The sequence below is a fragment of the Caretta caretta genome, chromosome 3 (genome assembly GCF_965140235.1).
Source record: "Caretta caretta isolate rCarCar2 chromosome 3, rCarCar1.hap1, whole genome shotgun sequence".
In the NCBI taxonomy this organism is placed as follows: domain Eukaryota; kingdom Metazoa; phylum Chordata; order Testudines; family Cheloniidae; genus Caretta; species Caretta caretta.
This window is the reverse complement of record NC_134208.1, coordinates 140,252,537-140,279,943: the sequence shown is the minus strand read 5'-3', so window position 1 is coordinate 140,279,943 and position 27,407 is coordinate 140,252,537. Positions and strand designations below refer to the sequence as shown.

The window sequence follows — 27,407 nt, the reverse complement described above, 5'->3', positions numbered from 1 at the left end:
TGAGTCATGATTTTTGATTGTTTTGGGTAGTACTGAAAACCCAAGAACGTGGCCTAGGGCAGGCATTCTCTACTAAGAAAACCTGCACTACTGCCATCCTAAGGGCTTGTCTCCACTGGCAATTTAAAGCACTGCAACTTTCTTGCTTGGGATGTGAAAAAACACCCCCCTGGAGCACAGCAAGTTTCAGTGCTGTAGAGCACTAGTGTTGACTGTGCACCAGCCCTGGGAGCTACACCCCTTGTGGAGGGTTTTGGGGTTATTTTAGAGCGCTGGGAGAACTCTCTCCCGGCACTGCGCTGCAACCGCACAAGCCACGTTAAAGCACTGCCAGTGTAGACTAGCCCTAAGTCTCTGTGTCTACCTACCGTAACCTTTGTAACTCCTCAGGCTGCAGTCGCATGCTGTGTGTGTGGGTACACATCCCTGTATACGAGGAATGACCAGTGGATCTAGACTGAACTACTTCATATCTATACAGGTTTCAGGGGTCCTGCCTTTCATTCTACATGCACACACATAGCTTCTTTGGTGTCCAGGGCCTTCCATGCTTGGGTGTGTGTATTTGTGTGTTAAAGTGAGGAAGAAGATTGCCTTCCTCTGCAACCTCCACAGAACATAACAATGGGGCAAATGATGTCACTGAGATATTTCACTGTATTTGGCATTAGCAGATTAAACTGAAATTTGACGGGCAATTTGTAAAAAGATTCTATAAACCCAAGAGCCTTCTTCAGTTTCCTGAATTTAGCCGGCCGTTTGTCAAAAGTATATTGATTCTTTAGTTTTTTTTCGGATAGCGGTTGGAAGTTTTTAAGTTGCTTTTTTCTAAGTGTTCCTTATTGGGTTTATCAGCTTATCTTCTTTAGAAATGCATTTTTCATACATGGGACAAGCTTTTTCCACTAACTCTTACACATTTTGCAAAGGTCCACATACTTCTAAGTTGGTACAGAAACAAAAATAATAACAAGGGTTTTTTGCTTGGGGATGTAATATTAATGAGTGGGTTTTGTTGTGCACTTTAAAAAATGTTAATATTATAATTCATAACCTGTATGATTTGAGACATGAAACTTTAAAACTTAAACTGTTTTTGCAAGAACAGTATTGGAAAAGCAACATGATATAAGGAAGCCCAATGATCAGTCTCTTTCCCTCCGCCCCCCCTTCCCCCCCCCGCACATACTCTTTAGGGTATGTGCAATGTCATGTCTCCAATAGAGTACGTCTGTGTGCTGCATGGAGCAGGAACTGGTAATTATGCACTGTCGGAACTCTATGGATCTATAAAAGGAGACAAAATAGGTAAACAATAGTAATGTGTTGAGATGCCACCTGCTCTCGTTTATTTGGGACATTTGGTAGGTTGAGCATACGCTCACTGAACTCATCGATAAGCACAGCAGCAGGTCTAAAAGAATAGGGCAGTAACGTTGTTTAAAATAAAATTTGCAGACTGCTTTAAAAGCTACGATATGTCTAACTGATGTCAGCCAATAGTTTGGTTACTGGAATCCTTAACTGTTTCCTCTTTGTTGCTTGTTGCATGTACTTTCCATTCTTTTGGACAATGATTAATTGTTGTGTCCTTTTTGAACTCCTAGGTGCAGAAGTGTTGTATATGAATATGACTGCTTATAATGAAGGTCGCCTTCAATCATCATTCTGGATTGTTGATAAACAGCATGTATACATTGGAAGTGCCAGCTTAGACTGGAGGTCATTGGGACAGGTAATTTTATTGATGAATGAAAAACCAGATTTACTTTATACTTTTAATGTAAATCTACACCAAAGAAAAATATAGTAGAAAAATGTAACTTGCTTATTATTTTTAAATATATAACTTTATTTGGGGTAAGAATAAATAGGTGGCTATTTTGCCTATATGGAAGAGTGGCTGTCTTGCTGTAAGTCATACTTCTTTGCACAGTGAAACCTGCCATTAACAGTCACTTAAGGGCAGCAATTCCTCCTAGAAGAGGAGGCATTAAACCACAAGCAAATTAAATCATACTGGAAATCTTGGCTTTACATTGCATCAAGCCTGCAGTCCTTACTCAGATAAAACTCCCGCTGATTTCAGTGATGAATTTGACTGAGGAAAGAGTGCAGGTACAGGCCCATTCATAAAAAGTTGGAAGATCACCCACTGGGATTTCCTTTTAGAGTTTATCCATAATGGAAGCTCCTCTGTAACATTTCGAGCATGAACCAATTTTGTTCGTTGTTCAAGTCTGCAAACTAGATACAGTAAGACTGAAATTGGGAAGTTCTTTCCCATATAGTGAGTCTGATCCTGAAAAAATTCAATGTGTGGAGTTCCTGACGGTTTCAGCGGAAGTTACATGCACAGAGAAGTTGTAGCATGAAACCCAGAGTTTGTATGTGTGTTAGAGCCAAACAATACAAAGCTTATAAATAAGCACCTCTTCATCAGTATATCCGTGCTGTGAATTCCCTAATTTTGAGAGAGACTCTTTTTCAAAATTGTTTTGAAGAAGCAACATGCTATTTACAAAGCCAGTCTGTCTTCTGAAGATTTCTGTAGTAAACAGTTTTTATAGTCCACCTGTTAATGCACCTTTTTTGCAGTAGTTGTCTGTTGAAATCATAAAAAGGTAGTAACATTTTTTCTGTGTTCATGGGAGTTTTACATGCAAATTCCTGTGTGTCAAGAATAGCAAAAATGCCAATATTGATTGTGTACCTTTGCCTTCTATTGGTGGAACCAGAATTGCTCAGCTGTGTGCCATTGGTCTTGTACTTTTTAAAAGCTAATATAGACTTTCCTTCAGCTCAAGAGATAGGGGACTGTGCTTTTGGAGCTAGGTAGTCTGAATTTATCCCCAGTGTCATCCTGGAGCTATAGGTAACCAGGATATGCAGCATGGTTTAAACCAGAGGTTCTCAAACTGTGGTCCGTGGACCACCAGTGATCCGTGAGCTCCATTCAGGTGGTCCGTGGATAGTTCCCTCTAACGTACATGCCTGGGCAGCCGCACATGAGAGAATGAAGGGCCACCCACCTAATTAGTGGAGCCGCACAGGCATGACTACACTAATTAGATGCCTGGACCCTGGAGAAGACACACATGTAAGGTGAGGTGGTGCCCTTGGGGGGAATAGAGGGTAGATGAGAGGGGGCAGTGGGGTGAGAAGTGGGGTTGGGGGGAATTTGGGATGTGCAGTGCTGCGGCAGCCAGAGAAAGCGGTGACTTTCCCCAACTCCAGGGCTGCGGCTGCTGGGGAGAAATGGCCCTCCTTCCCAGCCTCAGCCTCAAGTGTTCCATGAAAAAAAAAGTTTGAGAATCACTGGTTTAAACTACAAAGTCCTAGATGGCCATAGATGAGTTACAATAAAATAACTTGCTTTCTAAATATACGAGAGCTTTGGAAATATGTTACTAATTATGGGCATAGTGTGTAACAATATTGGTACGTAAGATTGACTAGACAGTTCGTGCTGAAATTTTCCAGGCTTGTTTTGATCTAAGGGGTTGAATGTTTGAACAAAAATAACTCAGCCACTTGAGAAACAAGCGTGCAGTAAATATACTTTTGCCATGATAAAAAAATGTTTGTAACCTTTTTTTAAAAAACAATTATAGTGCATCACAAGTTTGTGGTAGAAACCTTGCTAGAGACTTAATTCCTAGGTTGTAGATCTATCTTTTGGTGACCCAGTGAAAATTCCAGCCTTGGGGCTGTTGTAAATTATGCCAGCTGGGAACAGCTCCCTATGGGCTGTTACACTGCTTGGGATTACTGACGTGTAAAGTGTGCTGGCCATGCTACCAGCATGCCCATAAACAAATGGGAGCCTAGACAAATCCTGTGAGACGTGGAATGTGAAAAAAAGGATGTGTCTGGGTCAAGGATCTGGCCCTCTACTCTTTTGGATCCCACCTGTTGTGTATTCTAAGAAAACACAAGGAAAGAATTCAGGAGCAAACAGAAACGGGCATCTTTCCGGAATCTTCTTTGGAATGAACAAAGGATTAGCTTTTTGACTAATATTGATTGGAGAGATTATATGAACTGCGTCAGAAAGGGTAACTTTGTTGAGCTATTCTAAATGAGGTAAGGAAGCTGAATATTTTTCTCAACTGTTCATGTTTATCATTTCTGTATGTAGTATAAAGCAATAGGACAAGTTATTCGTCTGTCATAAGCAAAATAATTCAGATCTGTTCATAGCACATCTATTATACTATAAAATAGTTACATAGTAAATTATATTGTTTTAACTATGCGGGACCTGCCAAATGTGAGCCTCGAATAACAGTCAAAACAATGGACGTAGAAAAGGAGCATATCGGTCACTCAGTATAGCTGAAGGTGTCAAAGTGACATGGTCAGTGACTTCCATCACAGACACCACAATCCCCTGTTTGATCAAACTAATCATAGTGAAGTAATCCAAGTTCCTGTGAAAACTCAGATTATATTTGTGTTTTTGGTTTGTTTTTTTTTTTAATGGCCTGGCTGGAGCCAGATTTATGTGGGTCTGTGTTTCAAACTCATTCCCTGACTGTTCATCTTACCATGTGCTTTCTAGAGACATATGGAGAGTTTGCCATCCTATTAAATAGGATGTTGTCAGAAAGTCCAGCATTTATACAGAGCAAAGACATGCAGCAGAAATTTTCTCTTGATTAAAAATATTTGTCTGATCTCATTTTGGAAAGTTAAGAAATATAGACTGGGATTTCTGTGGGGTCTCAGGGAATCAGATGTCTAACTCCCATTGACTTTCAGTGAGACTTGGTCATCTAACACCCTTAGGATCCTTTAAAACTTCCAGCCATAGTTAATAAGGACTACTCTTAAAGGGACTCATTGTTGTTTTAGGATTGCATTCTCCCCTTTCAGGGAAAACCTACGTGGTGGTGGTGGTGGAGAAATAAGCAGAAAACTCTGTGACGTTAATTTCTCTGCATGCTTCCCTTAAGGAGAAGGCTCTGGAGATTTGTGGAGGAGCCAGGGGATGGATGAGACTAGGATACCTGGTTACCTACATAGATCCCAGGGTAGTGCCGGTCAGGGACTCGATCCCCTTTCCCTGCCACCTGCATTTTATCTCCTGGATATATAGGTGAGATAATGCTGATATTGGCTAGTATTGTCTCCTGCATAGGATTTAATTGGGAAATCTGCTCATGTTAGAATGGAGAGGACTGCCAAAAGCAGCCCCCTTCCCACACTGGCACATCCCACAGACCTGCAGAGACATGACTATGTGGAGTGGGTTAAGTGGGACTTCTGCAGTTGAAAACTCATCATACCTTTGAGCAGCATCTATATGGTTTCTGCAGCATCACAACACTTTAAGGTATGCAGGGTGACTGATTTAATTAGCCTCTTCCACCCCTTCCAACAAATCAAAGGATCAATTGAAAGGTGTCTGCTTTCTAAGGGCATGTGGTCCGTATGAACCATCAAGCACAGTAATTGCCTTCTCTCCCAAACTAAAGATCCAACCTGAGTCAGTAGCTTTCTAGGTCGGTGATGTTTTCCCATACAGCTGAATGTTCCAGAACAAGATAAATGATTTGAGTGCATCAAATCTCATTACGTCAAATAAAAACTAAAGAGCAATAAAAACATTAAGGTTCAAATTGCACTGGATTGTCCTGTCTTACCATCCTACTTAGTTATATGTAATGTTTGTTCAGAGCTTCTTACGTATTGGAATTTGTACCTGTTCAGGCTCATACGCTGCATAACACACATGCATGTGGAACAGTTGATTTTACTGGTGTAGCAGTGGAGTTACAGATACAGTAGATCTACACTGTGCTTCCACAGAGAGCACATACAGGTTACTTTGTGTGCACTCTGGAGGCTTATGTCGGGTTTGCTCTCCTTATCTCTGCCTGATGGACACTACGGATTAAGTGGTGCTCATAGTTACGTCAGGTATAAAACTGGATCAACTCAACTGAACTCAGTGGAATTACTTCTCATTAACACCAGTGCAAATGAGAATGGACTTTGGCCCTCAGACCTTGGTTTACAATATAAATGTTAAGTATCAGAGGTGTAGCCATGTTAGTCTGGATCTGTAAAAGCAGCAAAGAGTCCTGTGGCACCTTATAGACTAACAGACGTATTGGAGCATAAGCTTTCGTGGGTGAATACCCACTTCTTCAGACATGCATCTGAAGAAGTGGGTATTCACCCACAAAAGCTTATGCTCCAATACGTTTGCTAGTCTATAAGGTGCCGCAGGACTCTTTCCCACTAATATAAATATTGTTTGCAGTGTTGTTGTAGCTGTGTTGGTGTCAGGATATTAGAGAGAATATCCAGGATGAGCTTGAAAGCTTGTCTCTTTCACCAACAGAAATCAAAGCTATTACCTCACCCACCTTGTGTCTTACTACAGATTTGGTAGTAAAGTTCTGATTTAACTCTGTTTTGGGAGAGATTTGGGGTTGTATCTGTCAGTGACTTTAAAAAATGATTTCTGCTGCCCTCTTAGGATAGGTTCTGAGGAGAAATTTTCACTGAAAAACCATCATGCTTCTGTTGAAGCAGCAGTTAATGATAAGAATTAGCTGTCGTGTCAATCTAGAGGGTGGTAGATCTGAGACCTATACTCTTCTGCTTGCAAACATGGATTTTCCTTGCAAGATGTGGATTGCAAAATATGGATTTTTTTTTAATTTAACCATCCAGTAGGCCCAAGAGGACTTAATTCTTATTCTGCCTCAAACCTGTGCATAGTACAAATCAATAAGAGTGAAATATGGTAATGAATACAAGAATCGTTGTGACTATTTAGGGTACTTAATGTAGTTATTCCATTAAAAATGTAACTTACTATGATTGTATCTGCACATATTGTACTTCTGTCTCTGAGTAAAAAGAACTCTTTTGAAGTCACATGCATACATTCCCATGTTGGAATTTCTATTTATCTACCTACCTAATTAATTCGTGTAGTATCTGAGCACCTCACCAATATTTATTAATTTATCCTCATAACACCCCCATGAGGTGGGAAAGTATTGTTTACTCCTATTTTATAGGTGTGGAACTGAAACTCCGAAAAATTACTTTGTCTTTGGATTCTACAATAATAAAAAGGGACACCTATTTAAAGGGGTAGGCACCCCAACACAAGTTATGAACACATACATTTTTATACAGCAGCACCAAACTCATGATTCCTTCTCCCTATGCAGACCTTGTGCACCCTCCACAGCAGCCTGAGTGAATAAATGCATCTTGTAGATTGAGTTACTAGCCAGAGGCCACACGACCATCCTTTCATTCCATAGCCTCCCACTGTTGAGCAGAAATCCACCTTTTATTATCATCGGGGCAATAATTCCTGAATCTTCACTCTTCCCATCTCTTGCCTTCCTGCAGACCAAGAGACCAGACACAGGAATATGCTTATGTTGCATGTCAGTACAGAGTACTTAACATGGAGGAGATAAGTGCAGCACAGAACATTTAACAATTAAGGGTGCTGAACTAAGTCCAATTTATAGCTGAATTGTAATGCCATTTTGTAACGGGTTTGTTAGCATTATTTGTCTCTTGGGAGCCAGAGTCTAAAGTTGAAATAATAAATTGACTGCAAATGGACACTTGGAAATCAGCATCAGGTGTCGTCTTAAATGAACCATTGTGTTAGATTCATTTTAACATCATCTCTGGAGAATTGTTATCCGTGTTTTCAAAGAGGAAAGTAGAAATCAATCCTACACAGTTTACTGAGCTTTGTTGCCATTTTTCTCCTCTTGCTGTCCTTGACAAAGATTATAGGCATTAATCTATTTGCTTAAAGAGCAAGAAAAAAAATTATATCAGGAAGGCATACTTTGTATGCCATGTGAATTAGCTATGGATGAACATGTAAAGGTTCAGTGATTTGGCTAATGTCTTTACCACCAACATTTTGATTCTTGTCTGAATCTCAGCTTCATCTTCATTTTTAACTCTTATCCTAAAACTAAATGCTACTTACCCTAAAACTAGCCACTCATGGCAGTGGTAAATTTGTCTGAGAAACTCCCTGAAATTATAGGGGAGGCTGGTAGTGCATTTATATATTAAAGTTCCCCGAAGCTTCCCATTGTATGGCCTAGTTTTCAGTTGCTCATAACTTTACCAAATGTGTACTTTATTGGTTGACATTTCCCATGTTGGGTATCTGCCTTAGACCAAGCTGATTTTTTTTTTAAATACAGACAAAATGGTTCAGCCATTTCTGAGAATGAAATTAGGAGAAAATAAATTGTTTTTCCCATGTTAAAAAAAAATTCTGGTGGCCTTTTCTTTGAACATCTCTAGTATTCTCTTCCTTTGGTCAGGTACTTGAAATTTGGCAGGAGGTGGCCTTTGTGTCAGGGATATGTCTTTTGCCACCTCCAATAACATCATTCTAAATTTGGCCAGGATATAACCATCTGACAAATTGTAAGGATGAGGCCAGTATTTGAGGGGGAAGGAGACTAGGATTGGGGTGAGAAGCCTGTGAAGTAGAGACTGGGACTGACTCGATGAGGAGAATGGAACTGTGATGAGGAGCCTTTGGTGGGAAAGAGACTGGATGAAGACAGGAACAATTTGGAGGGCTGAAGAAGAAGGTGATTGAGGAGTATTACCCCCCAGAGCACACTCCTCTCCGGAGCCTGGAATGGAACCCAGTATTCCTGAGTCTCACCATTTCTCTGCTGTCAGCAAATATCTGTGAAACCCACTGGCAAGGTGTCCCATCTCTTTCTAGTCCTAGTCCGTATACAGGGTGACTACCTACTGCTGCTGTCAGTTACTCTGCTAGTTCAAGTGCAGAACTGTGTGGTGGATCTAAAGATCACAACCCTGCTGATGACCAGTGTGAGTGTCAATATAGAGCCACAGTATGGAATTTGCTTTTTCAGTTTGTTTTTTATAAACCTAGGAAATTACATACAACATATGGTAGAAGAACATTTTTAAGGTTGCAAAATCAAGCATTCAGGATTAGAAAATGCCAGAATTAAGTTTGCCTGTGCAGCCTAAATTCAGCTCCCTTGTGCGTATGTATTATGATACAGTATTTGATACAGTCAATTACTTGACTACATACTATTTTTAAAGGAAACCTTAACGCTGACATTTGCTAATTTTTTAATACTTGTCTTTTGTAATCTTAATGTTCTTTTAATATAGCCTTTGTGTAATAATACAGAGACTATAAGGAACCATTATTGCCTAACCCCATGAGGTGATAAATTTATATTTGCAGTCCAGTCATGTATTGTACATTTTTTGCAATTGAAGATCCAGTTTCACAAGGCAAGTTGTGACTTTAATAACTTGGTGTGAATATCTGAGGGCCAACATTTTCCCATATCAGTGATTTCAAGTCTAAATAGCTGTTCACTATGATCCTTAGATCTCTTTCAGCATCACTGCATCTCATATTTTTCCAATCAATTGAATATCTGTGTTATAGGTTATTTTTCATCAGATGTATGTGCTCTCCAAATGTAATCTCATTTTACTTTTGCCCATGTTATCTAACCTCTCCAGAGGTCCCTTTGTATTATCTAGCCTCAGGGGCATATGTAATACTACCCAATCTTGCCAGTTTCTGCTTGTCAGCACTCATATTTCACTTTTACAAATGTCATTAATGTGTTATTTATACTTTTTTACAAGATTATTAAGAGTGGCTAATACTGTGACCCTGGTTGTCATGTAAAGGGCCCTTACTGTATACCTCCCTGTCACTGTATTTTAGGGCCTTATTTACACATGACCATTTCAAGGCCTCTGAGTAATGCCGGAGCAATGTGAAGGAGCCTTGCAATACATGAGACTGTCTCTGTAAATCCAGTTCAATCATGAGTCACCATGACATCACACCATTCACTTCCCCATCTCTATACATGCCGTTTCTCACTATCCCTTGCATGTAGTCCTGCAGCAGCTTTCAGCTCATTTGAGATTGTTCCTATACCAAGTAACTATTAAATGCATTGCTCAAATGGAGACACATTACGTCTGTTGCATTCTACTAATTTGACCATTCTGTCAAAATAAGCTATCAGTGTTTGTCGGGCACAATGTGGACTTCATAACAAAGCCATTCTACTTATTGCTAAAGATTCTGTTCTTTTCCAGATACTTATAGGTATTTTCTCTCATTTGCTCCATTACTTTTCTAGGGAGTAAATTCAGTAATTGCCAGGATCATTCTTCTTTCCTGATTTGAAAACTGGTACTATGTTTGCTTTTTCTTTCCCCCCATGTTTTTGCTGTTCTCAACATTTCAAAGATGAGTGTCATTATTATGATAAATTCATTTGCTAAATCTCTTAATCCCCAAGGATGTTTCTCTTAACTTAGTTTGTCATCTGGATGCACTGATGTACGTTATTGCAAATTGTAATAGTATTTCCTTACCTGAGTTTTTATCAATTTTTAAATAAATCTCTTCTTTATTTTTGGTGTCAAACATTTTTTTTAAAAACTAGTACACAATCATTACCATGTTAGAATCATCAATGATTTTATCTTCCCCCCTCTTTACTTTAGGCCTTGATTCAGCAAAGCAATTAAGGTTGTGCTTAACTTTAAACTTGTTCTCGAGAGCTTTGCTGAAGCAGGGCCTTATTATTGACCCCCTGTTGTTACTTTTTCTCTAGTATTTTTTTTCACCTGCTATTTCTGTAAAATCCCTTCTTATTCCTATTATCCTCTTTGGGTAAGAAGTACCCATTCTACAGTTCTTTGTGCCATTATCTGTTCTTTTCAAACCTTTACTGACCATGTATTCTTGTTCAGTTGCCTCCCCCTTTTTCTATTTCCAGTTAAATGTTCTTTCTTTTAACTTCACCGCTTTAACAGTTTCTTCTATTCTTTTTTGAGAGGAATTGTAGCCTGTTATACTCTAATTATGGTATCTTTCAAAGTTTTCCACGCTTCTTCACACTAATAGATTCTAATACTACATTCTATTGCACATTTCTTTTTAGGATTTATAGGACCATTGTACACCCAGCTTTTGTACCAATTTAATTATATTGGTTTAGGGATTAGTATAGGTAAATCTCTGTAACCCTCTTGACAAATTCATTTCTAAGCTGATATATTTACAATGGAACAAAAATTGAATGTAGACAAAGCCCCTACTATCCCAAAGTTTGCTTTCTTGATATCTAACACTCTTGTACTACTGCACTCTTTGAATCCAGTTCTTCTTATGCTAAATTCAAGTAATTCTTGATCACTGGTATCAATTTTATCTCAATCAGGATGGTTTCTTCACTCGTTGTCTTATATAGTTTCTAAATCATAGAACTGTAGAACTAGAAGAGACTTCAAGGGGTCATCTCGTGGCAGGACTAAGTATTATCTTTTCTCAAACTTTTCACAAAGATTCTCAAACTTTAGCAACCCAAGGACCCACATTTTGATTTAAAAATTTTTGTGGAACCCCCCCCCAAGGCCCCTGTTTAGCCCCAGGCCCCACCCCCACTCCACCCCTTCCCCCAAGTCTCCACCCCTTCCTGCCCCTGCTCCACCTCTGCCCCTCCTCTTCACCTCCTCTTTCTGCTCCTCCCCCAAGTGCACCCTGTTCCCGCTGCTCCTCCTCCCTCCCAGCGTCTCCTACATGCCACTGAACAGCTGTTCCCCAGCATGCAGTAGGCACTGGGAGGGAGAGGAGGAGTTGAATCAGCATGGCCAGCCATGATTCTGCCCCATCCCCCATTCCTCCCCCTCCCTGCACGCCACTGAACAGCTGTTCCCAGGCGTACAGGAGATGCTGGGAGGAAGTGGGAGGAGTTGATCAGTGGGGCCCGCAGACCTCCTAAAGTATCCTCACGGACCCCAGTTTGAGAAACGCTGAAATCCCTGATAGGTGTTTGTCTAACCTGCTCTTAAATCTCCAGTGGTGGAGATTCCACAGCCTCGCTAGGCAATTTATTCTAGTGGTTAACTGACAATTAGGAAGTTTTTCCTTAATGTCCAACCTAAACCACCCTTGCTGCAATTTAAGCTCATTACTTCTTGTCCTATCCTCAGAGATTAACAAGAACAATTTATCTCCCTCCTCCTCCTTGTAACAATCTTTTACGTATTTGAAAACTGTAATCATGTCCTCTGTCAGTCTTCTCTTCTCCAGACTAAACAAAACCATTTTTTTCAATCTTCCCTCACAGGTCATGTTTTCTAGATCTTTAATCATTTTTGTTGCTCTTCTCTGGACTTTATCTAATTTGTCCACATCTTTCCTGAAATGTGGCACCCAGAACTGGATGCAATACTCCAGTTGAGGCCTAATCAGTGCAGAGAAGAGCAGAAGAATTACTTCTTGTGTCTTGCTTACAACATTCCTGGCTAATACATCCCAGAATGATGTTTGCTTTTTTTTGCAACAGTGTTACACTGTTGAGTCATATTTAGCTTGTGATCCACTATGACCCCCAGTTCCCTTTCTGCAGTAATCCTTCCTAGACAGTCATTTCCCATGTTGTTTGTGTGCACTGATTGTTCCTTCCTAAGTGGAGTACTTTGTATTTGCTCTTATTGAATTTCATCCTATTTACTTGAGACTATTTCTCCAGTTTGTCCAGATTCTTTCGAATTTTAATTCTATCCTCCAAAACATTTGCAACTCCTCCCAGTTTGGTCATCTGCAAACTTTAAAGTGTACTCTCTATGCCATTATCTAAACCATTGATGAAGATATTGAACAGAACCAGACCTAGAATTGATCCCTGCATGACCCCACTCGTTATGCCGTTCCAGCTTGACTATGAACCACTGATAACTACTCTCTAGGAATGGTTTTCCAACCGGTTATGCACCCACCTTATAATAGCACAATCTAGGCTGCATTTCCCTAGTTTGTTTATGAGACGATCGTGTGAGACAGTATCAAAAGCTTTACTAAAGTCAAGATATACCACATCTACCACTTCCCCCCAATCCACAAGGCTTGTTACCCTGTCAAAGAAAACTGTTATCAGCAGGAGAGTGGGTTTGTGTGTGGGGGGGGAGGGTGAGAAAACCTGGATTTGTGCTGGAAATGGCCCAACTTGATTATCATACACATTGTGAGGAGATTTCAGAGTAACAGCCGTGTTAGTCTGTATTCGCAAAAAGAAAAGGAGTACTTGTGGCACCTTAGAGACTAACCAATTTATTTGAGCATGAGCTTTCGTGAGCTACAGCTCACTTCATCGGATGTATGCCGTGGAAACTGCAGCAGACTTTATTTATACACAGAGAATATGAAAAAATACCTCCTCCCACCCCACTGTCCTGCTGGTTATAGCTTATCTAAAGTGATCATCAGGTGGGCCATTACTCTTTATATTAAGAAAAGGAGTACTTGTGGCACCTTAGAGACTAACCAATTTATTTGAGCATAAGCTTTCGTGAGCTACAGCTCACTTCATCGGATGCATGCAGTGGAAAATACAGTGGGGAGATTTATATACACAGAGAACATGAAACAATGGGTGTTACCATACACACTGTAACAAGAGTGTAAACAACGTCATTCACTCCTAAAAATATTCTTGGCAAAAATGCCTTCTTAATATTTAATGTAATATTAAATTTCTACTTATTTGTGTAATCAAAATTATGCTAACCTATAGTGTGTAATAGGATTTGTGCTGGAAATGGCCCACCTGATGATCACTTTAGATAAGCTATTCCCAGCAGGACAGTGGGGTGGGAGGAGGTATTTTTTCATATTCTCTGTGTATAAATAAAGTCTGCTGCAGTTTCCACAGCATGCATCTGATGAAGTGAGCTGTAGCTCATGAAAGCTTATGCTCAAATAAATTGGTTAGTCTCTAAGGTGCCACAAGTACTCCTTTTCTTATTGTGAGGAGAGTGATCACTTTAGATAAGCTATTACCAGCAGGAGAGTGGGGTGGGAGGAGGTATTTTTTCATGCTTTGTGTGTATATAAAAAGATCTTCTACACTTTCCACAGTATGCATCCGATGAAGTGAGCTGTAGCTCACGAAAGCTTATGCTCAAATAAATTGGTTAGTCTCTAAGGTGTCACAAGTACTCCTTTTCTTTTTGCGAATACAGACTAACACGGCTGTTACTCTGAAAACTATTTATATTACACACTATAGGTTAGCATAATTTTGATTACACAAATAAGTAGAAATTTAATATTACATTAAATATTAAGAAGGCATTTTTGCCAAGAATATTTTTAGGAGTGAATGACGTTGTTTACACTCTTGTTACAGTGTGTATGGTAACACCCATTGTTTCATGTTCTCTGTGTATATAAATCTCCCCACTGTATTTTCCACTGCATGCATCCGATGAAGTGAGCTGTAGCTCACGAAAGCTTGTGCTCAAATAAATTGGTTAGTCTCTAAGGTGCCACAAGTACTCCTTTTCTTAATATAAAGAGTGTATTTGTGTGCAGTATTTAAAATATATTGTGGTGGCCACATTTGTTTCCAGTTTTCCAATAACCTTATTATGATGGAGCCACCATGGCATGGATAGCTGAGACAGAATCTGTTCATTTTCATTTCTGTTAATGACAGTTGCATCTGATCTTTATAGAACTGCATGGAGTGAAAAGAAAACTATTATCAGTCTCTCAGTTTTCTGAGACCTCTTATCTCTAAATGAGTCTTTTGAAGTTATGAAATGGCGCATCTGGCACTTTTATGATAAGACTTCTCTGTCTGGCATTTAGTGGAATTAAATTCTTTCCCTTTCCATCAAGCAAAAGTTAGATTGAGAGTATTCATTCTCTCATATTTCCACTGGGTGTAGTGTTATTTTAGAATGAGCTACAATTATGTCCCTCATGTTCTGTTTAAACAGTTGCAAATCTTTGCCATGTCCTACTAATAATTCCTTTAATTCTTTTTCTATCTCAGAGCTGTTCTGTAACTTAGAACTCTTAGTAAAGTGAAGATGACCACGGCATTGAAGTGTCCTGCATACTTGGAAAAATGGTACTAACCTTGGCCCCGCTGAGAGGTTCAGCAAGCACAGAGAGGAGGTCAATATTATCGTTCAGATGTAATGCACTACAACAGGCGATCAGTGCCCTTAATGTTAATTCTCATATCCTGTGTTATGTTTACATCTCTATATTAGAATAACATTGCTTATATTACAGCAATATTCCACATCTAAAAAGCCCTGATAAGAGAGCAGTTTTCAGTTTAAATCTACTTATTTACTCATGTCAGTTATTCCATTGGTTTCAATGGAATTATTCACACACCTAGAGATTATTCCCATGAGTAAGATTTAACAGGATCAGGCCATGATTTTTGGGAGTATTTATGAATGATTAATAATATTTTTAAAAGAACAAGATTTTTCAGTGGATATTACAAAGATGTAATGGCGATCTTCCTTTAAAGTATTTCTCTTCTAATTGTAGAACACATGGAAGGATTATCAAAAATATGCTGTGGTGCTATTAATATAAGAATTGCCATACTGGGTCAGACCAATGATCAGTCTAGCCAGTATCCTGTCGTCCGACAGACAGTGGCTGGAGCCAGATGATTCAGAAGGAATGAATAGAACAGGACAATTATTAAGTGAGCCATCCCCTGGCATCCACTCCCGGCTTCTGGCAGTCAGAGATTATGGGACACTCCAGAGCATGGAGTTGTGTCCCTGACTATCTTGGCTAATAGCCATTGATGAACCTATCTTCCATGAACTTCCCTCATTCTTTTTTTAACTCAGTTATACTTTTGGCCTTCACAACATCCCCTGGCAATGAGTTCCACAGGTTGACTCTGCATTGTGTGAAGAAATACATCCTTATGTTTATTTTAAACGTGCTGCCTATTAATTTCATTGGGTGATCCCTGTTTCTTGTATTATCTGAAGGGGTAAATAGTGTTAATGTACTTCATTGCAAATAGGAGTCTGAAAATTATTTGTTGTTTTCATTGGGTGCCTATGACAAAATCCAGTTTAACCTTTTCAATGTCTATATAGTTAGCAAGATCTAAACTAATGAACATTTCCTTCCTCTGAGATGGCAGTTTTGGTTTCTGGGCCATATACAATGTTGTAGGATTTTTGGAATTGGTGGAAGTCTCAGACTGTTGAAGAAACTGTCCAGGTCTTGATACAAGTTAATCAAAATGACCAAAATCTGCTCTATTACATCCATAAACGAGAGCAAAATTTGACCCAGTAAGCCTGCCCTTCTTGAAAATGAATAACAATTGATTGTCTAAAATTTACAAATGAACCTCAGTGACACAGCTGGACTCTTCAGATTGTATTGTATCTTCTAGTCACTGCCCTGCACTGTGGGTGGAGGAGTATGGAAAGCCAGAGACTCCCAGGGAAGCATAGCTGCTGTGCTAGCCTTTCCTATGGTGAGATGTGCTCTTCCTCCACAGCTGCCGATGGCCTCTCTTCTTCCCCTTCTCCTTTGGGGACCATATCCACAATCTGTCCTTGTGCTCAGATGAGTGAAAAAACTGTGATTGTGTCAAGGGTGAAAGTAATTGAAAGGACTTACTGTTACCCAGGAGTCCTGAGCAGGGGGCGTGGCCTTAACCGGAAGAGGTGTGACCTTTAAATCCCCTGGCCCTTTAAATCACCCCCAGAGCTACCAGCTGCAGAGGTGGCTGGGAACCCCGGGGCTTGGGGGCGATTTAAAGGGCCAGGGGCTCCCGGCCACTGCTACCACAGCAGAGCCCCGGGCCCTTTAAATTGCTGACAGAGCCCCAGGGCTCCCAGCTGCCACTGCTACCCCAGGGTTCGGATCTCTGGCGGAGATTTAAAGGGCCCGGGGCTCCTCTGTGGCAGTGGCGGCTGGGAGCCCCGAGCCCTTTAAAATACCGCCGGAGCCCCAGGCCACCATTGCTTCCCCAGGGCTCTGGCAGTGGGGCTCGGACGGCAATTTAAAGGGCCCAAGGCTCTGACCACCGCTACCACCCCGGGCCCTTTAAATTGCTGTCGGAGCCCCTGGCCACCGCTGCTACCCCAGGACTCCGGCAGCAGGGCTCCAGCGGCAATTTAAAGGGTCCGGGGCTCCCTGCAGCGGCCAGAGCCCCAGGCTCTTTAACTCACCGCCCAAGCCACCTCTGCTATCCAGGGGGTCTGGCAGCAGGGCTCTGGTGGCAATTTAAAGGGCCTGGGGCTCTGGCCACTGCCAGGAGCCCCAGACCCTTTAAATTGCCGGCCTGGGGAAGCCAGTCTGGTCTGCCACGGCATACCAGCTCTTGCCGTTATGCTGTACCAGACCGTACTGGCTTATGTTCATCTCTGGATTGTGTGCTCTCCCTGCACATGGAGCCCAAGAGTGGGGCTTCTTGCACTCTCCCAGCTTGCTGATCTGTGTAGAGGCAGAACCCAGTGTGATTCAAAACTTCCTGAAAAGCTATTTTAGCTTAATGTGTATGTTCTCTATTCTTTTAGTTGCCCAGCCTTTCTAGTGATCTGTTCTAGTCTCACTCACTCCCACGCATCCACCTTGACTTCAGTAGGTTTGCACAGAGTGTAACTGAAAACAGCCCTTAGCATACACTTTGTTCGTGTTTTCAAACTTTTCTCAGCAACTACAAGGGCTAGAAACTTTCTTTTTAAAGGAAACCTGAGGTTCTCATGTGATCACAGGACTTCAGGAACTGGAGGTTTAAGAGAACACCTAATATCACAAGATTGACAATAAAATCATGAGAATTGGCCACATTACCTAGAGCAGTGGTGGATTTTCCATCTCTTAGTGTCTTCAGATGAAGACTGGATACCTTTCTGGAAGATAAGTTCAGTCAAGGACAAGTTACTGGGCTCAATGCAGGGGCAACTGGGTGAAACTGAATAGCCTGTGTTATCCAGGAGGTCAGACTAGATCATCTAATGGTCTCTTCAAGCCTGTAAAATATATTGAAATTAAGTTTCCAGCTTGGTGTGTGAGATTTTTTTATTTATGATTTCAGCTGACTCTAATCATTTGTTCATTGCTCCATCGCTGACCTGCATGGTTATAAATCCATCTTCTTGTCTTCTAATCAAAGTTTCTTTTTCAGCAAAAATAACTCTAATAACTCTAATCAATTAATTTTGGTTCTAGAGATGTGGGCTCTCTACTGAGAAAATCCTGCTGCTCATCCTAGTAAAGTCCATTCAAGGAACTGTCAGCAATCAAGATTATACACTCCATGAGAAAACATGGGAGACGTGATTGTTCAGATAACTGTGCCAAAGACCATTTAGAGTTTATCACCAACATCTTGAATAGCGTCCAGAATCAAACAGGTTTCAGAGTAACAGCCATGTTAGTCTGTATTCGCAAAAAGAAAAGGAGTACTTGTGGCACCTTAGAGACTAACCAATTTATTTGAGCATGAGCTTTCGTGAGCTACAGCTCACTTCATCAGATGCATACCGTGGAAACTGTAGCAGACTTTATATATACACAGATAAAGTCTGCTACAGTTTCCACGGTATGCATCTGATGAAGTGAGCTGTAGCTCACGAAAGCTCATGCTCAAATAAATTGGTTAGTCTCTAAGGTGCCACAAGTACTCCTTTTCTTTTTTCAGAATCAAACAGGCAGCCAGTGTAAAAGACCTGATAGCACTGGTGAGAGCTGCTCAGAGCAACCCGTCAAGAAGTGAGCTACTGAATTCTGCACAAGGTGCAGTTTCTGGGAGCACTTCAAGGGTAGTCCGAATAGTGTGTTGTTCAGTGTACTTTGCCTATAGAACACAACACATAGGCCACTGTGATGAGCTCCACATAATATGGGAGTGTTTGTAGTCTCCAGACCAGCCTTTGTAGACTCATAGATTTTAAGGCCAACATAGACTATTATGATCATTTAATCTGTCCTGTTGCAGAATGACACAGGTCGTATACTTTCACCCGCTGATTTCTGCATCAAGTCCAATAATTTGTGGTGGAACTAGATCCTTAAATAATAAAAAAAAATGAGGTGTTTCTGATGCAAATGAAATGAAGAAGTAGCAGTGAATCCACTATGACCACAAGAATGTGATTTACTCTGCAGCAAAAGCTAGGCATACTCCTCAAATAGAAGTTGCAGTCACATCCCTGCAGAGGCTTCCACATTTCCCTCTGCTGTTCAGCATTATTTCCATTTTATCTAGATTGATTTTTAAGCCAGGGTAGCTATCCCAATCTTTACTTCTGCTGGATGTTGGGTAAACATCTGGACTTAAAAGGAAAAAGTAGAAATATATCATCTGCATCTGAAGAAGTGTTTTTTTTACCGATGAAAGCTTATGCCCAAATGAATCTGTTCATCTTTAAGGTGCACCGGACTCCTAGTTGTTATTGTGGATACAGACTAACACAACTACCCCCTGATACTTGATCATCTGCAAATATCGCACTGTCTCCTAACAGCTCTACATTGAACAGAAAGAGTGACTGAATGAAGCCATACAGGATCCTTCATAGGTCTAGGAACAGCCAAGAGGAGGAAGATTAAATACTTATTACTATCCACTGGGGACTCTGAGAAAAAGCAAATACACTGTAGGAGATCCTGTCCTCTCCTGCAAGATCTTGCTATTAGCTCACCAATTTTTCTTGGTCAAAGGTATCAAAGGATGGATGGGGGTCAGATTCATCTCATAGGGACATCGGTATCACTATACTACATCAGACCAGTGATGTACACTTAGACAGTTAAAATAATGGAATTACATAATAAAAGTGTATCCTGAGTCTCTGTTAGTGATTATCACCCTAACTAGACATTGCACAGATGACAGTGCCCATTAGAAAAGACCTTAATCAAAATTACCTCAGCACCAGTTGAGTTCCCCAGTGCAACAGCCCAATAGCCTTCCATACTAACACAGGGAAAACACAATGTTGTGTTGTCTTGTAAGAAGAAACATATGGTAAATCATACTCAAGTGCGAAAAATTAGATCTCCATCAGTCACTCTAAGAAAAAAATGAGGCCAGAGATCAGTATAATATCTCATCATTCTATATACATAAATCACCAAGCTGAACAAACATAGAGTGACAAAATGTTCTCTTCACCAAAATGTGCATCACTCATGGCACTTCCAGCCCTTTCCAAATTTCAACCTCTATTAATAAACTTAAGAGGATCCTTTCGAGAGTCACTGTCACCTGTCTTTACTCTGCTGAGCAGACTACTGCCACCAAAATCTCCAAATCTCCAAGCTGTATCTCTGTGCTAGGTCTTCAAGTTACCACAGCTGAGTCATTTTGCTGAATGTATTAAGCAGGCAACTATGTGCAAATCAAAAATACGATGTTTATCTACAAATATGGAGTGAGATGTAGAAACTCCTGCCAGTCAGATTTTTGCAACAAGAAAATTAACTGGGCATTTCTTGCAAATCTAATTTTATGATAGTCTTAAAACATTTTGGAACGAACATTTTTGTTTGCTTTTCCATGTAGTTCTGTTGCATATGTGGAGGCGATGAATATATATTAGAAATATATATCCTATTGTATTTTATAGTATCCATATACTGAGGTAATTTAGCAAATAATCTTTTCAGCATTTTGTCTTTGTCAATGGCATTTTACTGTCTGTAAGTCCTATATTGTAGTTCAAGAAACAGAAGTCCAGTGAGAAATAAGCTTTATCCTCTGTTTTTAAGATTTGGAGTAAACCTCTTAATGCTAAACAGGATTTAAAAATTCCCAAGTATCTTTAAATTACATATTTCTTGTCTTCCCTTCCTTTCCTGTATAAAATTGAGATTTTGATCATCCAGTATCATTCTTGGAGCTGGTAGCATCACCTATACTTAAGGTTGCCTAAAATTCTCATTATAAAACCCGGTTTTCCTTTGTCTATAAGTGTGCCAAACTTCAACCATTTGAGCAGAAGTTTTCCAACTGAAACTTTAGTTTTTGTGTGAACCTGTACTGATATTAAGGTAGGATATATTATCCATTTTAGCCTATAAATATTTAAGATTTTTAAAAAGTTAAATTTGTTCCTTCCAATTGTTTTTGTTTAATGTTGAATTTATGTAAAAGCTATGTATGTTATAGCCACTTCTCATTAACTTGTTTAATCTCTGGCATCTTTAGCCTGCAATGCTTCCATTTTTTTGCCCATACGATTCTATAAGTGGCAAAACGTCCTTTTATGTACATTAAAAAAAGAACATCTGTTATGGCTCAGGAAAACTATAACAGTACCCAGCTGATAGTATAGAAGAAAATGTTGTCATTTTCCTATTTTCTGTGATTCAGCAACCTTAGGGAATCACCACTTGGCCATTAATCCATAATCAATTATGTAAAAGGAAATGCCATCATGTTGTGTGGCAGTAGTGTTATCAATAATGCATTGTACTAGCCAATCACATGCTGTCACATCTCCATTTAATCTATAAGTACAAAAAAACCACCAGCCCTTGCACTTTGACTATGTGTTGGTACATAAATATTTTCTTTATTCTGAAGTGTGCTGAAGAAAAGTCCTCTCACATTCTTCTTTTATGTTGTACAGCAGGGCAAGTATGGACTGCTGGCCCTTCTGGCATTATTTATGGCAAGGGAGAAAGCTCAAAACATTTAAATGCTCATGCTGTGAGTTCCAACTGAGTGAGGAAGATGTGAGATGTTCTGACAGACCAGCGTAATAGAATTCCATTATGTAGAGCTAAACAGAGGAAGGAGCATATGTGTGGGTGAGATGGAGGGGGAGGGATGCAAGATGCCAGTTTTTACAGAAGCAAATAGAATTTTCGAGCTACTTTTATTTTCTGGTAATCTACTGATTAGCAAACTGTTTAATGTCCTGTAAGTAACAAATGAAATTTGAAATATGATGATGCTCACTAGCAATGAAATGGAGGCCAGAACAATGTGTTCCCTTGTCTGACTCTTCAGGACAATCTCTTTTCTTGACATATGTAACAAAAACCAATTTTGAAAACAGAAACAAAATCAAATTAGAGTTCACAATCATTCAATGTCCTGCAGTAAAACTAAAACTAAATCAAGCACCATCTTGGGAGATTTTCTTACAGGTGCAAATATTTTTTTTTCCCTGGTAGGGAAAACTGAAGTAACACTTGTTCCCACTTTTAGGGAGTAATGAAAATGTAAACTGAAGACTCATTTGTAAATGATAAATTGAGCTGTGATTATGTTAAGTGGTATTAATTATGGGGCATAGCAGTAAATATCGCTGAGTCACTTCTGCCCTCAGCATCACACTTCTGTTCATTATTCTGCACCATCATCAGCAGCAGGTGAACTCAGGTTTATCTCCTTATTGCACGGGAGTGTGTGTGATTATTGATGGTGTGACTTTCCTGTGTCTGTGATGTAAGGTGTTTGTATTGCTGTATCTTGTTTACACTGAGCATTTTTCATATTACTTGGGCAGGTTATTGAAGAAATAATGTATAGTTCAGGGGGAGAAGTGGGGACTGACATCCCCTAATGTATTAAGTACTTAAAGGATTTCTTCTATATCAAGGATGCATGATTACTCCATTCTTCTCAAATACTACTCCTCCTCCTAATTTTTGTTCATTAATATTTTATGGCCTTTTAAAGCAAAACATCCCTCTTTACTTGTGTTTGACTTCCGTTCTCTCTGTGTTGCAGTATTCTTTGGTACAGATGAAGTGCAGAATCATGTTCTTGCTCAGTGTACTTTTCTTTTAGTAAATTCCCTTGTAAGATTACAGCAGCTGTGCAAAATATGGTGGCTTGTAGTACCATCTGATCTTTCATTATTTGACGCTGTACTGTGAATTGGAAATAATAGCACATCACTCTTCAGTTTGTTACCCTTGCCCCACAGCACCACCAGGAAAGGAAACGTAGACAGTAGCTTGCAGGATATAATGAATTGTCAGCACCCTAGAGCATCCACCTTACCATATTGTTTTGAGGCAGCTCTTCTACAGTAAGCAGTGGAAATGAAAGTACTAAGTTGTGATTCTTGGGGGACTTTAAGTGTGCAGGAATTACACATAATACAGCCTCTGTCTAATTACTTACGGGGGATGAGACTTGAAAACACTGGGCTGACTGTGGTTGGCACTCCAAATGTAATGGAGCAAATCTACCCAAATTGGCCCATTCATGTGTCCCCTTTATTCTCTGACTTTCACTCACCATATGTCATGATTTTATACTGAATATCCCTGTCATGTTAGGTCAAATTCATTTAAGTGTTATGTGTGCATTGAGTATGGGAAGCACTATCTCACTCTGGTCATGTGCTCCTGGTTTATTTTCAGCACACTGGCTTGAATGATAATCTTCAGAATTTAACACCACTGGGATCTGGTCCAAATCACAGATTCAGAATGCATTTTGATACCAACCAAAACTGCAAAGGAATTGTTTTCCTGTTTTGGTCCAGCAGAAGCTTAATCTTGTCAGACAGTTGTTTTTACAGAACTTCCAGTTTAAATGGTGGAAATCTAACAGGATCACAAGATCTTAAGATTGCAATTTATTAGGAGTGAAATGTTAGGAGAACGGCTTGCAAGTGGTTATAATTAAAAGGGACAGAGCATAATTATAGCTGCAACTAAACAACTAGCCAGCTGAGAATGTTTTTGAGCCCATCTCCATGCCCCACTTGTAAGTGCTGCAACTAGACTCTTGCCCTTTAAGATACATGGGCTCTCGACAGTAGAGGTTATTTTAAGTGGGACTTGTAGCACTGCCTATTATGAAGGTTGCCAAACACTTCCCATTATCAGACCCTGATTTCAGTTGTTTATAACTTGCCAAACTTTAACTGTTCAGATTGGAATTTTTTGTGGTATGTGTCTGAACTTCACTGGAAAATTTCAGCCAAAATGGATCTGCTGTTTCTGAAAACGAGACTAGTGAAAAAATACATTGTTTTGCTCAAGCTAAAACATTCTTGTGACCTTTTCTTTGAATAGCCAGCACTCACTGCACAAAGAGACTGGGACGAGGAGCTGGGGGTGCAGGAGAGGCACTGAGATTGGACGAATGGGAGCCAGTGGGGAAGGAAAATGTGTCTGTGACCGGCTGTGGGGGCGGGGGGGGGGGGGTGGAACTGGAAGCCTGGGTTGGGAAGAAAGACAGATTGGGTGAGGAGCCAGGAGGGGAGGAACTGGGAGTGACTGGACAAGGAGACTGTGGACAGAGACCTAAGGGGTTGGGGCTGGGGGGAATGGACGCGGCTGGGCAAGGAGACTGGGCATGTGAAGGTACTGGGACTGGAATGGAGAGTTAAGAGGGGTGGGACTAGGATTTGGTGGGAAAGGAGTCTGGGCTAAGAAGCCTGTAGAGTGGAGACGGGACTCGTTAGGTGAGCAAAATGGGACTGGAATGAGAAGCAGGTGGGCGGGGGGAGAGACGGGACTGAGAGGGGGATGAGTTGAAGAAAAAGAAGGGGTTCTGCTTAGGGCAAGAATAGGCAGAAGTTTCTGTGCCCTCCCCAGAGGCTAGAATGAAACCCAAAATTCCAGAGTCTCACTATTCCTCTGATGGCAGTGTGACGGGATCCCCAGGGTGCAATCTGGACTGTGGGACTGTTGAGCCCTTCAAATCCACCAATCCAGGCTGCCTCTCACACTGTGATGCTGATGTCAAGCTACAAACCTCTGATAGGCACTGCACTTACACAGACATCCACAGGCAGGGGGACACCCAACTGTGTTACATGAATGATGTCCCGGGTACTCATGAACCATCAATAGAGAGGCTCCAGCCAATTCCCTCCAACTCCCCAGCCTTGCACCCCAGAACTGTACTGTGAAGCCTGTCCAGTGTAAGTTCATTAAGTAGTTGGTCACTCCCTCAATGTGGAATGGGCACATGCTAGTCTTTGTAAACTGATCTGAAATTTACCAAGCACTTCAACCAAAACACACTGTTTTAGATAAAATATAAAACAGGTCTATTAACTATAGAAAGATAAATTGTAAATGATTATAAGTAGCATGCATAGAGATCAGAGCTGGTTACTTAAACAAAAAATAAAAAATAAATCCATAGTCTAAGTTCTACAAACTAAGCAGGATTTGAATCAAGCAGTGTCTCACCCTGAGAGATGATACAAGCATGTTACAGATCCTCAATAATGGACTCCATTTACAGCCTGGGACCACGCTTCCCCAGTTCAAAGTCTTAGACCTCCAGACATTCCTCCAGGTGCTGAGTTGTGGGGGGGAGAGAGACCAAGTGATGGTGTCATGTCCCCTCTTTTATATTCTTTTCCAGCTTGTTGGAAAGATCTTTTCTGTGACTTGGAGATCAGGCAGTCCCCACTGGTTAAGCAGTCCCCATTGTATATGTGATCTCTCTGAAAAGTCTTTTGGATGGCCATTGGGATTTCCTTTAATGGGCTATCAGCACATCTGGCTGGTCCTTTGTTGCAACTGAAAGTTTAACTGTGGGCATCAGTAACACATATAGCAATGCTTCAAAGCTTTACATACAATGATAGCACATACAATCCAACAGATATTAATGTTCAACAGATTAAGACTTTTAAAATGATACCTCACAAGGCATACTTTGTACAAAACATATCATCATGTGACAGTGGTGAATATGGGGGTTCCAGGGTGCTACTTTGAGGTACAGAGTGTCACAGTCAGTCAATATCTGTGAACTCCTTGTTCTACAGGACTCCTGACTCATTCAGTGTACACAATGGATCCCTACGGGACTGAATCAGGGTTATGTGGTGAAGGAGACTGTGGGATCAATGCTTCAATTTTTGCAGCATTTGGAAGGTGTGTAGTGAATGAGGCAACTGATTGCAGGAAGAGAAAAGAAGGTGTCATGGTTAAGACAGTTGAATGCTGCCCAGGAGAACTGGATTCTGTCGGTGCTTCTGCTGCAGATTTCATTTGTGATGTTGGGCGGGTCATTTAAACCAAACTTTTCACAGGTGATTGCTAATTCTATGTTCCTTATTTTTTGAATGCCCAACTTGAGACTTATTTGCAGAAGTGCTAAGCACTCACAAGTGCAACTGAAGTCATTAGGAGCAGACTTCAAATCTATAAAGTGCTATATAATTCTAGATACTGTGAAGAATCAGGTCATAGGCATCTCAGCTTGGGCACCCAAAACCAGTAGATATTTTGACCTTAATTTTCTATGTCTCAGCTCCCCATCTGTAAAACTGGGATAATACCATCTGCTCACCTCACAAGGGTGTTGGTTACTTCTCCTTGTTGCTTAGACAGCACAAAGGCCATCTAATGTGTTATGCACCTCCATGATGTTCTGTCCTGAGCCAAATCTGGTATGTTACAGGGTAAAATGCCTGTGAGGGGCATGTTTCTGTTGGCACTATCTAGCCATCATGTTTTAGGTCTTCTGGGGAATCTTTTCCATTCTGCTTTCATTGGGTCAAAGTCAAAGATGATTCTTGCATGGAAGTTGGTAGGCATTCAGCATAGATACCACTGTAGAGAGCATTCAGTGATTGTTTAAGAGCGTGGGACCTGTTTAGTTAGAAAAAGGATCTCTTCATTTTACTTGAATTCGTACCATTTGATGGTTTTGGTCATTCAAAGATGCTTCATCTGAATGGCGTACAACTGATTTTCAATCTTGATAGTGAGAGGCCATGTTTCAGTCTCGTAGGTCAGAACACTGACCACCAAACCATTTGTATCTTCATCCCTTTACTTATCAGGGTGTTTGGTCTGTGAAAGACATTCTTGATGAGGCATCCCATAACTGATGACACCTTTGTAGTGCAACTTTCAAGTTCTTTCTTGATGTCCCATGCTACTGACGACAGAGCGGAGGTAGGTGAAATCACTGGCAATCTCAGCTGAATGGTCTTCCGCTAAGATACTAGAGCCCCCAGCTTGTTCAAAGGAGCCAACCAGAAGAATTCTTCCCCACTTAATTTTCATTCTGACTTTTGCCAGCGAGCTCTCTAGGGCCTCAAGTGTCACAGCTAGCTCATCTATTGGTTCAGCGACTAGCGCCACGCCGCCAGCAAAGTCAACATCAGGGGAGTCCTTATCATAAAGGTTTATGCCTAAAATGCATTTACCTAGTGTCTGGTCAAGTTACATGGTAGGATGGTATTGACATGTTTTGGGGTGGCAGTGCATCCTTGTTGGACACCTGACCTAATTCCGAAGAAAGCACTTTTTCCCTGTTTACAAGAATGCAGCTTGAGGGGTCATCTAATAGGAAATGGAATGTTCTATGGAGCTGGTCAGGGAGGCCTGCAAGGTTCAAGATCAGCCAAAGAGACTCCCTGTCAACAGAATCAAACACAGCCTTGATATCCACAAACGAAATGTGAACAGGGCACTTGAATTCTTGTGCCTTCACAATAAACTGGCACGCTTCTATGAATATTTGCTCCATTGTGGAACGTCTGGGACTGATGCCAGTTTGTTGTGGTCTTCTCTTGTTCCTTAGGATACCAGTGGGTTGGGCGCCATAAAGCTACATTTCATTAAT

The 27,407-nt window shown here is 40.6% G+C and overlaps 1 protein-coding gene across 7 annotated transcripts in view; it reads left to right on the top strand.

Moving 5' to 3' along the window:
- The window catches only part of PLD5 (phospholipase D family member 5), a 269,816-nt gene that overhangs the window by 197,961 nt on the left and 44,448 nt on the right, over positions 1 to 27,407 (top strand). For all 7 annotated transcript variants that reach the window (XM_048843741.2, XM_048843744.2, XM_048843742.2 and 4 more), the window contains one exon: positions 1,608 to 1,735. In XM_048843741.2, the coding sequence (XP_048699698.1) occupies positions 1,608 to 1,735 (128 nt within the window). The remainder of the gene's footprint in view (positions 1 to 1,607; positions 1,736 to 27,407) is intronic.